The sequence below is a fragment of the Solanum tuberosum genome, unplaced genomic scaffold (assembly GCF_000226075.1).
Source record: "Solanum tuberosum cultivar DM 1-3 516 R44 unplaced genomic scaffold, SolTub_3.0 scf00196, whole genome shotgun sequence".
Classification (NCBI taxonomy): domain Eukaryota; kingdom Viridiplantae; phylum Streptophyta; class Magnoliopsida; order Solanales; family Solanaceae; genus Solanum; species Solanum tuberosum.
The window spans coordinates 901,893-917,261 of record NW_006239123.1 but is presented as its reverse complement, the minus strand read 5'-3'; the positions used below and the strand labels follow the sequence as shown (position 1 = coordinate 917,261).

The window sequence follows — 15,369 nt, the reverse complement described above, 5'->3', positions numbered from 1 at the left end:
AAGTAGATTCATTTCAAGGCATCAAGTAGATGCAAGCTTTACAAGGATAGATCAGTTAAAGCTCACAAAAAAAAAAGGATTTGTAGCCTCTTTCTAAGCTATAGCGCTAACAAAATCCAAGAAGAGTTCTAAATTATTTACAGGGGTCAGTTTGGACCAACTAAAAAGGCTAACTAGACATCTGCCTCGCAAAAGATTTCTAGAAGTTGAAATTCCATCAAAACATCTTTTGTTCCTCTCTGTCCATAAACACCAAAAGATAACACCAGGGATCATCATCGACATACTCTTGATGGCTTTCTCAACATCCCGTGAACTCCAACTTTCAAGAGCATCCCTAACAGAGAAAGGCATGACCCACGAAAGACCAAAAAAGCAACAAAACATATTCCAGAGGTCTGAGGCAGCTGGGCAGTGCAGTAGCAAGTGGTTGACATTTTCTGTGTGCTTGTGGCAGAAATAGCATCGGTTAGCAAGCTGGAGTTTCCTTTTGGAGAGATTATCCTGTGTGAGGCATGAGTTATGCAGTGCAGTCCAACAGAAACAGATCACTTTGGTAGGTAATTTTGTCTTCCATGACCATTTGTCAATCATTGAGTTCCTTGAGCATAAGCTGTGATACCCTTCCTTGACTGTGTAGTGACCTTTTCTTGAGTTACCCCATTTCAATCTATCAGGCTCTTGGGGTGAAAAGGAGCAAGGCTGCAATTTGGCAAAGAGGGCAAATATGTCATTAAGTTCCCAGTCATTTAGGTTTCTCCTGAACCTTAGGTCCCAATCCCCGCAAAATCTGACCAAAGTTTACTGATGCTTTTCCATAGACCAACTCCATATGCATCTGCTGAGACATTTGTGGACCAGTGAGTAAGCTCACCATGTTTAGCTTTGATCACCTCTTTCCACAATCCAATGTCTTCAGTTCCGTACCTCCATAACCATTTCATCATCATGCTTTTATTGTGAGCTGCAAGATCTTTGATACCCAAGCCCATTTAACCAAGTGAAACTTATGATCCTTGCTGTTGCCTTCCCATAGAAAATTCCTTCTCATTCTATCAAGCTTTTCGAGAACTTTTGCTGGAATAGGAAAGAGGGACATATGATATGTAGGGATGTTGTTCATTACACTATTAATCAATGTAACTCTTCCTCCAAAAGAAAGATACTGCATTTGCCATGTTCATGTCTTTTTTCAAACTTCTCAATTATTCCCGACCATATCTCGTTAGCCTTGAAATTTACTGGATAGATCGTGCTTTTTGACATATCTGTGTGTAGTCCAGAGACAGCTTCAAAGAAGTGCAAAATCAAGTTTAGCTTAATAACTTGTGATCTATCTTCCCCACAAAATAGTAGAGTATCATCCGCATAAAGCAGATGTGAAACTGTGACATTGTTTCCCGTGGGACTGCCTACTTTGAAGGCTTCAATCCATTGTAGTTGTCATGCTTTTTGGAACATTTTACTAAGGCCTTCCATAGCAAGGATGAAAAGAAAGGGAGAGAGGGGATCTCCCTGCCTTAGCCCTTTTTGAGGAGAGAAAAAACCTACATGCCGCTGTTAATGAGCACAGAGTATTTTACCGTTGTCAAACTGTATTTGATCCACCTAATCCACCTATTCCCGAATCCCATCCTCCTCAAGATTGTGAACAGATAGGCCCAATTAAGCTTGTCAAAAGCTTTCTCTATGTCAAGTTTAAACAACCACCCTGCGTCTCCTGATTTCTGCTTCCAATCCAGCAACTCATTTGCTATCAATACAGCATCTGAGATTTGTCTACCCTTAACAAATGCATTTTGGTAGCCTGATACCAACTTCCCAATTACAGATTTAAGTCTCTCCGCAAGAATCTTTGTTGTTAACTTGTACACACTCCCAATAAGACTGATGGGTCTGTAATCTTTTAATTCTATTGACCCTTTCTTTTTAGGAATGAGGGCAATAAAGGAAGCATTATAGGACTTGACCATAAGATAGTTATGGTGAAAGTGGTTTAGGGCCCCGATTACTTCATATTTAATGACCTCCCATGCCTTCTGAAAAAAGGCCATTGTGAATCTGTCAGGACCTGGAGCCTTGTCAGGTGCACAAGCCTTGATGGTAGCATGAATTTCCTCCTCTTCAAAATTTCTTTCCAGCCAATCTCTTTCATCCACGGATATGGATGCCATATTTTCAAAGCTAACAGTGGGCCTCCAAGGTTCATTTTCAGTGTATAGTTGCTGGTAAAAACTCAAAATTTCTTGCAAACATATTACATCAGGATTCCACTTTCTGATCAAGGACTTTATTGTGCTCCTTTTATTGATGTCGTTGAGCCCCCTGACATTCCAACTCAAAATTTTTACTTTCATCCAGAGAAGGCTTTGTATTTCCTACCCCTAACCCTCTTGTCGCCATTATGTTGTATCAGGTCACAAAGAAGCATCTTTAGTTCATTCTCTCCCTTCTTCTTCCTTTTTGGGTTGTCCTGCCCCTGAATTGCCTGTTTTTGTTGTAACTGCAGTTGTCTCCGTTGTTCCATTCTAAGCACCATATCTAGGAGTTTGTGTTCAAATCCAGCAACATTTACCCCGAAGGCCTTGCAAGCTTTCACCATAACAAGCTTGGTCCATTTGGAAGTTTCAATGACTGTAGGGGTGAGATTGCCTTCATCTCTGCAGGATAGAGATGAAGAGTCACAGAAATTCTGGGAAGAGTAGTGTGAATCTGATGCGCTTGCCAAGATTAATTGATTATTCTGAGGAGAATTTTGTGGTGCCCTAGGGATTCGGATCTTTTCACTCTCATCATCTGCATCGAGAGCCACAAGCATCTTGATTTTTGCCTCCAAGATACCTCTTCAATTTTTGCTAGCTTTTGCAATCCCAACTTGAGACATAGAACTTTGGATTTCTCTTCTGGAGTTTGTGCTCTATTCTCTGAAGCATGTTCAATAACAACTAATTCCTCCAGTGCCCTGTTTCTATTAGTGTCAATTTTACCAAAGACCTCTCTATTCCAATTTGAGATATCTTTCTTCAAGTATCTGAGCTTCTGGTATAAAATAAAATCTGGTGTCCCATTAACAGAGTAACTTTGCCACCATATTTTGACCTTCTCCAAGAAGCCTTCATCCTCTAGCCACATATTTTCAAACTTGAAGTAAGATGGATTAGACTCCCAATCCCCACATTTCAAGAGTATAGGCCTGTGATCGGAGACAACACTAGGGAGTGCTAATTGATTGATTGAGTTAAAACAGTCATTCCATTCTGGGGATATCAGGAACCGATCAATTCTTGATGCTTGAATTGGATCGTCTCCTCTAGTCCAGGTATAGAGTGCCCCCTGCAAAGGCAAATCCATGAGGCCAAGGTCCGAGATGGTGTCATTGAAGCTAATCATAGCCTTGGACCTTCTTATGCAATTGTATCTCTCACTTTCAAAACGACACACGTTGAAGTCGCCTCCTATGACCCAACTGTCATCCCATAGTCCTCTTATTGCTGCAAGCTCATACCAAAGATCTTCTCTTTCAATGTTTGTATGAGGCCCATAAACTCCAGTGAAACACTATCGGAAATTTTCCTGCACACTTTCCAGCATACATGAAGCTGTATAGATCCCCTGATGTGTGCTAATATTTACCCAGTTCCTCTTGTCCCATAGAATGATGATGCCTCCCCTTGTACCATTTGCTTTTAATTCTGCCCAGCTGGCCCATCTATTTCCCCATAACTGCCCAGTGATCAAGCTCAACCATTCCTCTAGTTTGGTTTCCTGCAAACATATTACATCAGGATTCCACTTTCTGATTAAGGACTTTATTGTGCTCCTTTTATTGATGTCGTTGAGCCCCCTGACATTCCAACTCAAAATTTTTACTTTCATCCAGAGAAGGCTTTGTATTTCCTACCCCTAACCCTCTTGTCGCCATTATGTTGTATCAGGTCACAAAGAAGCATCTTTAGTTCATTCTCTCCCTTCTTCTTCCTTTTTGGGTTGTCCTGCCCCTGAATTGCCTGTTTTTGTTGTAACTGCAGTTGTCTCCGTTGTTCCATTCTAAGCACCATATCTAGGAGTTCGTGTTCAAATCCAGCAACATTTACCCCGAAGGCCTTGCAAGCTTTCACCATCACAAGCTTGGTCCATTTGGAAGTTTCAATGACTGTAGGGGTGAGATTGCCTTCATTGCTGGAGGATAGAGATGAAGAGTCACAGAAATTCTGGGAAGAGTAGTGTGAATCTGATGCGCTTGCCAAGATTAATTGATTATTCTGAGGAGAAATTCGTGGTGCCCTAGGGATTCGGATCTTTTCACTCTCATCATCTGCATCGAGCTGTTCTGACGTGTACCCTTCCAATGCTTCGCTAATTTCAGTTTCCTGGTTGAGACTTGAAATTTTTCTGTGGCATTTGCTAAAGGGTCAAAAGTGTTAGATACGATGAGGCTGCTAGATGCAATGCCAACATATTTATTTTGGGCCGGCCCTTTTGCTTTCCAATATGTTTTAGTATGTTTTCTTCTTTTTGGACCGTGTTTATGATAATCCAGCGGCCCATTAACATTGTTGGCCTTTGCAATTTTACCTTTATATGTGGAGGGTCCCACTCCATCCCAGAATTTTGAATTTTCTGGGAAAATCACGTGCTGACCCACCTGCCTGTCAGTAATCTTTAGCGGTGCGAGACTCGATGCTTCCCTTTTGCCATCTTTTGTCGCGTTGCTATCTTCGGCACTACTCTTGCTATTTCCGACCACTTAAAATTTTGCATGGGTGTCAATTAAAATCGTGATTTCAAAGTTCCGATCTCCTACTTCCAGTTTAATCTTGTTTGGAAGGACTGTCCCCGACTTCTTGACACAGATTCGAGCCCAATATAGATGATTCCTCCTTTTTGTATCTTCATCTGTATCCACAAAACCCCCCACACATATTACCAATAACCTTGAAAGTGCTTTCTGACCAAGCATGTAACGGAATGCCCAAGGCTTAACCCATTGAAATTTTGAGATTGGTGCATCAATTTCAGTTCCGGCCTCCGGCGACCACCACTTGAGAGTCAATTTTCTACCATTCCAAAACCATTCTCCTGCCATAATCCGCGCTGCCTCCTGTCGTGAAGGTATTTCGAATAGAAACTGATTGTGTGAGAGAGGAGTGATTTTCAGACACGCCGCAATTTTCCACCTGTTTAAGAACCACTTCTAAATGACGTCGGTGTTGGGACTTGAGTGGAAAGGATCGTTGAATATTCCAATTAAGCATTGTGAGAGGAATTTGGAACTATCCAATTTTGCTGCGTGACTGATTTTGATGGAGTTTTGAACTTCAGTGGCTGCGTTTTTGGTATGAACTGGCCAATCAGAAGGAGAAGCCGCCTCCCTGAATGTTCTTGCCAGTGGAACCCTAGGAGGCTTTGAAGTGCTACGCAGATGACCTAGAAGTTTTTCTGCTATGTCAGCCCATCCACCATTGCAGATTATTTTCGGGATAATCACTGAAGATTTTCGGTCACCAAGCACTGCTTCGATCCTGACAAAACGACCATACATGTTGAAATTATGTACGACTCTGTAGATGTATGCCTCAACTTTCCTCCCCCATCTCCTACAGAGACCCCCTGTTCCCCTTGATGCTTGTTTCATCGCTTCACAGACCCATATTAAGTTATTTGCATCTATTTTAATTCTGCTTGTGAATCTTCTGCTCTGCTCGATCCACAGAAATGAAAAGAGTCGTCAGTTTTGCTCTAGGTGCTCTTTTTGAGAATGTGAGACTGAGACAATAAATCATCTCTTTCTACATTGTAGAGAGATTGTGAAGTTATGGCAGATTTCATCAATTTAAGAGGCATAAGTTGGACTATGCCAAGGAGCATCAAAGAGGCTCTAGCTTGCTGGAATAGAGATGGGAATCAGTCGGGACACAGGGAGAGATGGAAGATTGTCCCAGCCTGCATTTGGTGGACTATGGATGGAAAGGAACCAGAGATGTTTCGAAAACAAGAGTTGCTCTCTGCAGAAACTGAAGATGAACTGTCTAGTCCTTTTCTTTTTTTGGTGTAAACACGAATATCCTCAAGAAGAAGAGGATATTCCTAGTATTTTAGATTATTTATGAAGCTTAGTATGGACACCTCTCCAACTGTAATTTTGTTGTAAGTATTACTGGAATACTTTTCTGAGTATTCCTTTTGTTCATAATACAAGTTACCTTCTTCAAAAAAAAAGAAAAAAATGGAAGTCGCCACAATAATAAGATTCACAAGAACATACCCCTATCTATGGGCAATCCCCTATCCTTTTCCACTATCATAGAAAGAAGCGACAAAGAAGCAAGTTCTATTTCTTTATTTTCTCCCCCTTTTAATGGAGACGAGATTGGTAAAAGGAGGTACGAAGTATGCAATGCAACCAAAAATAGTTTCAGTCAGATAGCTGACTTGGAGATAACCAGATTACCAACAACAATGCTGAATTCCTTGAGCAAGTAGGGGTTTCAACTTTCAGGATTCTTACTTTTTGGTAATCAATTACATCCTCTGGATTTTGATTTGATGAAATTTACTTTATTTGATTTTAAAAAGATAAAGGCAGCACGCAAAGCTTTCTACTGGTTATTACTCTGTCAAAGACAAGCAGCAAAGAGACAACCAATATAAAAGAGACATGTATCAAACAAAGAGCCAAGAAAAAATATGGAATAAAGAAGCAAGTTCAAGTAGTAGTACAGCTCAATAGTTGATATAGAGAGCAATATGAACAGAAACGTACGCGACGTGAAATCTCTACAGCACTAGTGACATAATCTGCACGCTCGTCACTAGGTAATATAATAGGTTCTTGCGGTTCATCTTCTAATTCTTGTCCAAAAATCTCGTCGTCATCCTCTGGCTGTGGCAAGGCATTCAGATCCATGCTGGTGATTCAAGTCTCAACACAAAGCATATCCTGTAAGCAATGTATAGTTCTGTTCCTACAACAAACAAGAATGACATAGAATTGTTCAGACCAAAAATAAGCTAATAATCTTATATGACAACTGAGAAGGCTGAATTTATTCAAATCTAAATGCATCATCCAAATATTAAAACTTAATGAACCAAACAAACCGCATAAATTTGGATATTAAAGAAATACAAAACCTAACACAAAAGGAAACAATGCTGGAGTCTAGATGATATGAAACAGAACAATAGTTGACTCAAATCATAGAATACAACCCTTTTAGGGCAAGATACTAGAGAGCAAAGAAACATATCAACCCAAAAGACTCATACTGATCTCCAGAGTGTCATCATTTGGGTTTCATTTGGTGTCACCAATACACAAAATCATCAATTTTGAAGGAGAGAATAATTGTTTATGAATGACCATAGTCATGAAGCAACAAGGCAAATAACGGGTAACTCTCTACTTTAGCAGAAACAATCCATGACAGAGTTTGTGTAAGTGTGATTTGAGAAGTTGAGGAAATGTGGGAAGGGTAAATGAATTCCCTTTGAGATATTGTGTACATTATACACAATTATGGGTTTACTTTTATGCTCCCATCCAGAGTTCACAATTACAAGCTAACTTTGTTTGCTTTAGACATTGATGCATAGACACGTTAAAAAAAAAAAAAAGGAAAATATTAGAAAGTTGAATATATTTGTTCTCTGAACTAGAAAGTATATTAATCATATGATCAAAGGGAAAGAGTGAAGAGTTTGTTGAATGACAAGATACAATTAAATGAGGGACTGTGAATATATGACTGTTTCACAAAAGAAAAGTTTGGCATTTAAAGAAAGGGGTCAAGTGAACATAAGGGAACAAAATAGGATAAGTGAAGACACTTAAGTGATAAGTCTTCTACCAAACAAAAGAAAAAAAAATGAGTGATTGAGGAAGTACTTCTAAAAGAATTTTTGTTCACTTATGATCCTAAATATAAGTTCATTGGCAAAACCTAATGAGAACTTGTAATCCTAAATATATAAGTTTGTTGGCAAAACTGAACCAGATGAATCAACCCTACAGACACCATTGTTTTGGAAGTGAAAGGCGATAAAAGGCGACAAGGATCCGCCTCACCACAAGGCGAGGTGAGCAGCAAGGCACTCACCTTTTTGAAGTGCGGCCCAATTAATACCAAAAACTTAAAATATTTGATTGCATATATAAATAATCAAAATCTCAATAGCAATAACATATTAGCAAATATTTCAATTCAAAAACTGAAAATAGATAGTACATACTTAGAACTTGAATCTTGAATGAGAAAAATACATAACAAAAGTAAAATCTGTGAAAAAAAAAACAAAGATAGAAGTGACTCTGAAGTCTGAAAAAGAAGAAGGAAAAAGAATCAGAGGAAGAAGAAATCTAAAGAAGAAAAGAAGAACAAGAAAGAAGAAATACATATTGGTCCGCCTCGCCACAAGGCGAGCAGCGAGGCACTCCCCTTTTTGAAGTGTGGCCCAATTAATACCAAAAATTAAAATACTTGATTCCATATATAAATAATCAAAATCTCAATAGCAATAACATATTAGCAAATATTTCAATTCAAAAAACTGAAAATAGATAGTACATACTTAGAACTTGAATGAGAAAAATACATAACAAAAGTAAAAACTGTGAGAAAAAAAACAAAGTTAGAAGAGACTCTGAAGACTGAAAAAAGAAGAAGGAAAAAGAAGCAGAGGAAGAAGAAAGAAGAAATACATATTGGTTGGACTTTGGAGTCGCCGAAAAGTCTGGCTAGTCGCCCGAGGAGTCTAGTCGAAAACCCTTAAATTACCTTTTAACTTTCTAAACCCTAAATTGGTCGCCTTTTTAAAGAATAAAGAAAATACAAAAAGTGACGCCTTTCTCGCCTCTCGTCTTTGTCGCCATGGCGTAGCCTTTCAAAGATCGCCTCGGCACAAAGCTAAAAGGTGATGAAGGATCACCTCGCCTCGCCTCGCTTCATTGGCAACAAGGCAATCACCTTTCACAACACTGATAGACACTAAGTGGAGAACATACCTGGGCATCTTGAGGAAAGGAAAAGGGCTTACTTAACAAGTGTCGGATATAAAGAAATAACTTCCATCTCTTGGACGGCTGCCTTTGGGGACAACATTTATGATATGGACGAGAATATGTTGTTGTTTGAGTTCCCAAACAAGAGTATGGCATAACAAATTTTGTGGAGGCTTGTAGATGGAGGACAAGAAAGATTAGCTTGCACCGGTGGAGCCCCACAATAGGTTATACAAAATCCCACTTCATCTTTGGTCGCAAAAGGTTTCATTGAAATTGGAAATATATGTGGTGGATGGGTGGCTACTAAGGAAGAAACTGAACTCAAGAACCATCTCAAGTGAGCGAGAATCAATATCGGGGGGATGGTTGGAATTGTCCAAGTGAAGTATCCATAGAAAGAGATGGGTACAAGTATCATTTTTTTCGATATTGGTCAAGCAGAAAGCAAGATTTGAAAAGAAGTTGCAAGTGATACAGGGCATCAAAGAACCTGTAGGATCAAAGGCTTCTTTGGAGGGCTTCTTTGGAGTTTCGACCCGAGGGCAAAAGGAGTTGAACAATGTGGAAAAAGTGTATGATTACATGCAAATTCAGACTGTATCAATGACAAAGGACGTGGAGACAGTTGTTCAAAACCTAGGTTAGTTAAACATACTACATAAGTGTCAATTGACAACCTTAGGGGCCATTTGGTAGTTGGTTTGGGGATGAATCATGCAGGTATTAAATTTGCAAAAGTAATACCACGTTTGATAGTTGTTTAGGAGGTATGTTATTCATGAATAAAATTAATACGACGTATAGTTTGCAATTTAGAAATTCACATAACTAATACATGTATAAGTTATCAGGAAATCTATGTATTATTTTATGCAGGAAAGAAGATGGATTAAGTAAACCCCACATAACTAATCCACGCATAAAATAAATACATAGATCCCCTCATAATTAGTCCATGCATTACTAATACCTGCATAACTTTAACCAACTACCAAACGACTTCTAAATGTATAGAGCTAACTCCCCTGTGTTCAGGAACGGCAGGGAAGGGTACCACATTACATTCATGTAAATATGAGGTTATTCCCTCCATGCAATAATGCAACAGTCCTTTCAGTAACTTGGTTATTATACCTCATACTGTTGATACTTCGAATGTAATGTGGTACCCTTCCTTGTCGTTCCTTAACACAGGGGAGTTAGGTCTATACATTTAGGGGTCGTTTGGTACAAAGATGCATAATGCAGGGATTACTAATGCATGGATTAGTAATGCAGGGATTACAAATGCAAGGTTTAGTAATGCAGGGATTAGGTTTTATCAAGTGTTTGGTTCATTGTTACCCATTCAACTTTATGTTTGGCTTAAAACTCTAGACTTCTTTCCTATTATACCCTTGAGTTATTATGAGATTTTATATTTCATTTAACTTGTCAAGTCAAATACTAAAATATATAAAAAAAATATATATTAGTAATTTTGAGGTGTTATATGCCACTATAGAGATCCTTGATAGCACGGTATATTTCTATTTTTTTGTTGGTTCAAATATACCTTAAACTTAACATAGATTTAAGGCTACTTAAATTGTTCAAATACACGAAGCTTATTTTTTTAAAAAATAGTTCAAGTGGTCAATCGACGAACTACATTTTAAAAAAACCGAAAAAATCAACCTGAATATAACAAATCAAACATGGAGAAAAAATTATTAGTTTGTGAAATCATCAAATTACATGGAATGAATTTGGAGAATTTAAAAGAATATTTATAAATATTCTCATATAAAAAATTTTTAAAAAGAGCATTAAATTACAAAAAAATAAAAAAGAAAATAGATTTGGGGATAGTTTAGTCATTTAGGGGTCTTATCCATGGATTAGTTATCCCTCCCTTTTCTAGGGATAAAATAAGACCTTGTATGAGGTATAACTAATCCATGGATTAGGTTAAATAGAGTAACCAAACAATGTTTTTGTTGGACTAAATTTTAATCCATGGACTATTTTGATTAATACCTCCTACCAAACAGGTCCTTAGGAGTTCATTAAACTTTATTTAAACTTATTCTAACAACTAAATAACATTAACTCTAACTAGTTTAAAACTAATTCCAACAACTAAATCCATCCCTCTAACTGGAAAGATCTGATCCAGCTAGTAGAGAAGCTTCCATGAGACCAAGGTGACTGTGGTGTACTGGAAAAAACCTCCTGATCACTGGGTAAAACTCAATACTGATGGCAGTGCATTGAGTAATCCTGGTAGAATAGGTGCAGGTGGTATACTCAGAGATCAAAATGGAGAAATGATTCTAGCCTTTGCTACTCCATTAGGGGAAGGAACTAACAACCAAGCTGAATTAGAGGCTGCCATATTTGGTATGACCTGGTCTTTATAGCTAGGGTTCAAAAATGTCATGCTAGAAGTGGACTCCCAACTATTGGTGGTCTGGATCATGCTCAAAACCATTCCCCCCTGGAATATTAGCTCAGGGACACAGCAACTCCAAGACCTCATCAAGCAGGTAGATAATTTCAGATGCAATCATACCCTTAGAGAAGCCAATTTCACTGCTGATTCATTATCCAAGCATAGCCACAAAATCACAAGCCCTCAATTATATTTTAACAGCCAGCAGCTACCAAAAGAAACAAGAGCTTATCATCAGCTGGACATTATGGAAATGGCAAACTTCAGAAGAAGAAAAATAAAGAGGATCAAAAAGCCTCCTTGAAGGTGATATGATCTTTAGGTCTGTAGGTTAGGTGCTTATTCTCTTCTTACATGTAAGGGGAGAGTCTCCCTAATTTATGCTTCCTAGAATCTTTGTATTGAGAGGAGTCCTCTCTTTAGGTACATAGAAGCTAGGTGTCATCTTTCTAGTACGGGGATGAGTTAACTATCCTTAGTAGGAAGGTCGACTTATGAACCATCATAAGTACGGAGGTAAGGTTTATGTCCCCCCTCTTTGTATTTTGTTTTGTTTATCTATGACAAGGCCTGGGGGTGTTGCTAAGCCCCTGACCCCCCAAGGGTCGTTCAAATAAAATAAAAAAAACAACTAAATCCACCAACTAAACCATATTACTTCAAATAATAAATCAAACTAGGGGTAATTAAGTATTATTTGAACTTATTTCAACAACTAAACTATATTAACTCTAACTAGGTTTAAACTAATTCCAACAACTAAATCCACCAACTAAACCACATTATTTCAAATAATAAATCAAACTAGGGGTTAATTAAACTACATTTGAACGTATTTCAACAATTAAGCCACATTACTGTTAAACTAGTTCCAAACTAATGCCAATAGGATCAACTAGTGTTGGAACATATGCTTAATAAACACATTATCCCTAAATTTAAAGCCAAGTGTCAACGGACACAAATCGATCTTGCAAGAAAATCAATTTTGTCATCAATAGGATCAACTAGTGTTGGTACTTATGCTTAACAAACACATTATCCCTAAATTTAAAGCTAAGTGTCAACAATGGATGGGCACAAATTGATCTTGCAAGAAAATCAATTTTGTCAGAATCAAATAGAGCAATCAAGTCCGTAATTAGTTCGGCTTACAGCTTCATTCCCAGAGTAAGGAGAAAGAAGACACAACGTCGGGGAATAGCTCTAAGAGGGACTTCTCTGAGTAAAGAGACAAGTAAGGGTAAGAGTCATTCCAATTGAGTAGGTGAAGAGTCTCTTTCAAGCTAGATCCTTTACCACGCCTAACTAAATTAAAGAAAGTAAGAGAGAGAGTGGCCGCCTATGTCTTAAATGAAAATAAAGGACTTCCTTATCCTAAGGTTGTCACTGAATGAATCTGGTAACTTTTGCCACCAGAGAGGCTGAGGTGAGTATCATCACATCGCCTCCGACAACTTCTTTTGCTTTGTAGCTACGGCTCTTATCCTTCCTAAGTGGTTCGTAAGTCTTTCTTAGTTTAGACTTCTAAAGACTGTTTGCACCCCTTGTTCCTACTTTAGCCTATGAGGGATTGCTCTTGTTGTTCTAGTGTTATATATTTATAAATATATGAGTACAGATCTGATAAAAAAAGGTGGGGAAGGGGTATGGTTGCATATGGTGACAGATTTGGCAGAGCAGAGTGAGTACCACTGGTTGTTTAATTTGTTTGTATGTATTTGCTCTACCCCCACCCACTCTCCTCCTTTAGGTCGTACGTACTAATATACGGTTGTTAAAGTGTACACCTGTACACCTTCATTATCAATAGGATTAACTAGTATTGGTATTTATGCTTAACAAACACATTGTCACCAAATTAAAGCCAAGTGCCAACACTAGATGGATACAAATCGATCTTCCAACAAAATCAATTTTGTCATCAATAGGATCAACTCGTGTTGGTACTTATGCTTAACAAACACATTATCACCAAATTAAAGCCAAGTGCCAACACTAGATGGATACAAATCGATCTTCCAACAAAATCAATTTTGTCATCAATAGGATCAACTCGTGTTGGTACTTATGCTTAACAAACACATTATCACCAAATTAAAGCCAAGTGTCGACACTAGATGGACACAAATCGAACTTGCAATAAAATCAATTTTGCCATCTATAGGATAACTAGTGTTGTCATTGATGCTAAACAAACACATTATCACTGAAGAACACTCTAAAAATTCAAACAAACCCTAAGCAAAATGCAAGTATTGTACATTGAATAAGAAAAAACTAATATATACAATAATTTAACTTTTGGAGGAAAAAATACCTCAACTTTTTTTAATTAGGGTTGGAGATGGAAGTGTTAGAGGCAGTTGGCTCAACGGCGTCGGAGATTGGAAACTTTAATTAGATTGTACCCATGCACTTAGAATCTCGTACACTAAATTAATACATTCTATAGTTGTTGAACTTTTTCTTTAAAAAAAACTACTTTAACAACAGATAGATATCACAAACGACTTAGAAAACACATAAACATTATACTCTTATAAATCGCTAAATGCCATAGTTCAATTTGATACATTTTCTAAACACAATACCTCTTTCTAAATAAAAGACAAGACAATAATGCCATATTTGACTTCCTATGTTCCAAAAACACAATACTCTTATGCTAGCAATTACGTGGAAAAGACACGGGCAGAAGGCAAGTGACCATTCCAAAGATCAACTTGCAATTATTGCACTGTCTTAATAAGCTGTTGTGGGTCTTTTTTTTTTCTTTTTTAAGCTAATTACTGGTCTTTTATGGAAGAATCAGAAATTGGGGAATTGAAGTCTCTGGTCTTTGTTGGAAGAATCAGAAAATGGCGAATTGAAGTCTCTGGTCTTTGTTAGAAGAATCAGAAAATGGCAAATGTAGCAGTGGGATTTCTTGTGGAGAACTTGATGCAGCTGCTGGGGGACAACGTAGAGTCAGGGAGGTAGCTGGAGAGATCAAAGATATACGAAACAAAGTCAAAGAGATCCGACAGAATGATGCCATTGGCCTTCAGGCCCTTCACAATGATGATTTATACGACCGAATGATGCCATTATCTATTGCAATTGAAGTCTCTGGATCCAAAAAATTAGTTAACTACTTTTATTACCTTTGAGATTGCAGAATGGAAGTGCAGCGCTACTGCGACGTGAGGGGGATGCTACGTGCGGCGGCCTGAGACGTGCGGAGCTTCTGCGACGGAGACGGCGACGGCGACGTGCGAGCTGCTGCGACGGCGACGTGCGAGCTGCTGCGACGGCGATGTGCGAGTTGCGAGCAGCGTGAGACTGAGGCTCGAGGGACGGGTTTCACCTGAGACAACACTTAGGGTTTTGAGGGAAAGGGAAAAATTATTACCACTAATAACAAAATTATCCACCCAATAAAAGTTGACAACTTTTTTTTAAAAAAAAAAGGTTTTAATATACCGACTTTAGGATGTCCATAATCTTTAAAAACCTATATATAGATATATATTTAAAAGATGTAGATATTGCCAATTAAAATTATTAAATATCTATCATTTTCACTTTATATATATATATAGAGAGAGAGAGAGAGAGAAATTACATAGTAATTATATAAATTTATCAATCAACAGAAGTTTATTAATATAAATTTTAATATATAAATCTCCAAATATAGTAATAGATATTGATTACCTCATAATATAAATGTATTTAATACTTGAATTGATAGATATTTCTTCAATTAATAATGTATTTCATATCCGAATTATCTCTCTCTCTCTCTCTATATATATATATATATAAAGAAAATGTAGATCAGGTCATGTGGCACCTCTTTAACACCATCATTGTTATTTTTATTTTTTTTCTATTTTCCCTATGTGTTTTCTTAATTTTTAATTTAAAAATTAACTGTAATCTATCC

The 15,369-nt window shown here is 37.8% G+C and overlaps 1 protein-coding gene across 3 annotated transcripts in view; it reads right to left on the bottom strand.

Annotated features, from left to right (window-relative positions):
- LOC102600386 (mRNA-capping enzyme-like) overlaps nt 1-14,847 on the bottom strand; it is a 46,081-nt gene extending 31,234 nt beyond the window's left edge. The window contains exons 1-2 of one of the 3 annotated variants that reach the window (XM_015312334.1): nt 14,585-14,847; nt 6,764-6,965 (exon numbers count right to left, since the gene is read on the bottom strand). In XM_015312334.1, coding sequence (XP_015167820.1) covers nt 6,764-6,907 — 144 coding nt within the window. In that variant the 5' untranslated portion in view covers nt 6,908-6,965; nt 14,585-14,847. The remainder of the gene's footprint in view (nt 1-6,763; nt 6,966-14,584) is intronic. The other 2 variants (XM_006355322.2, XM_006355323.2) reach the window with 2 other exon arrangements.
- Nucleotides 14,848-15,369: the final 522 nt, after the last annotated feature.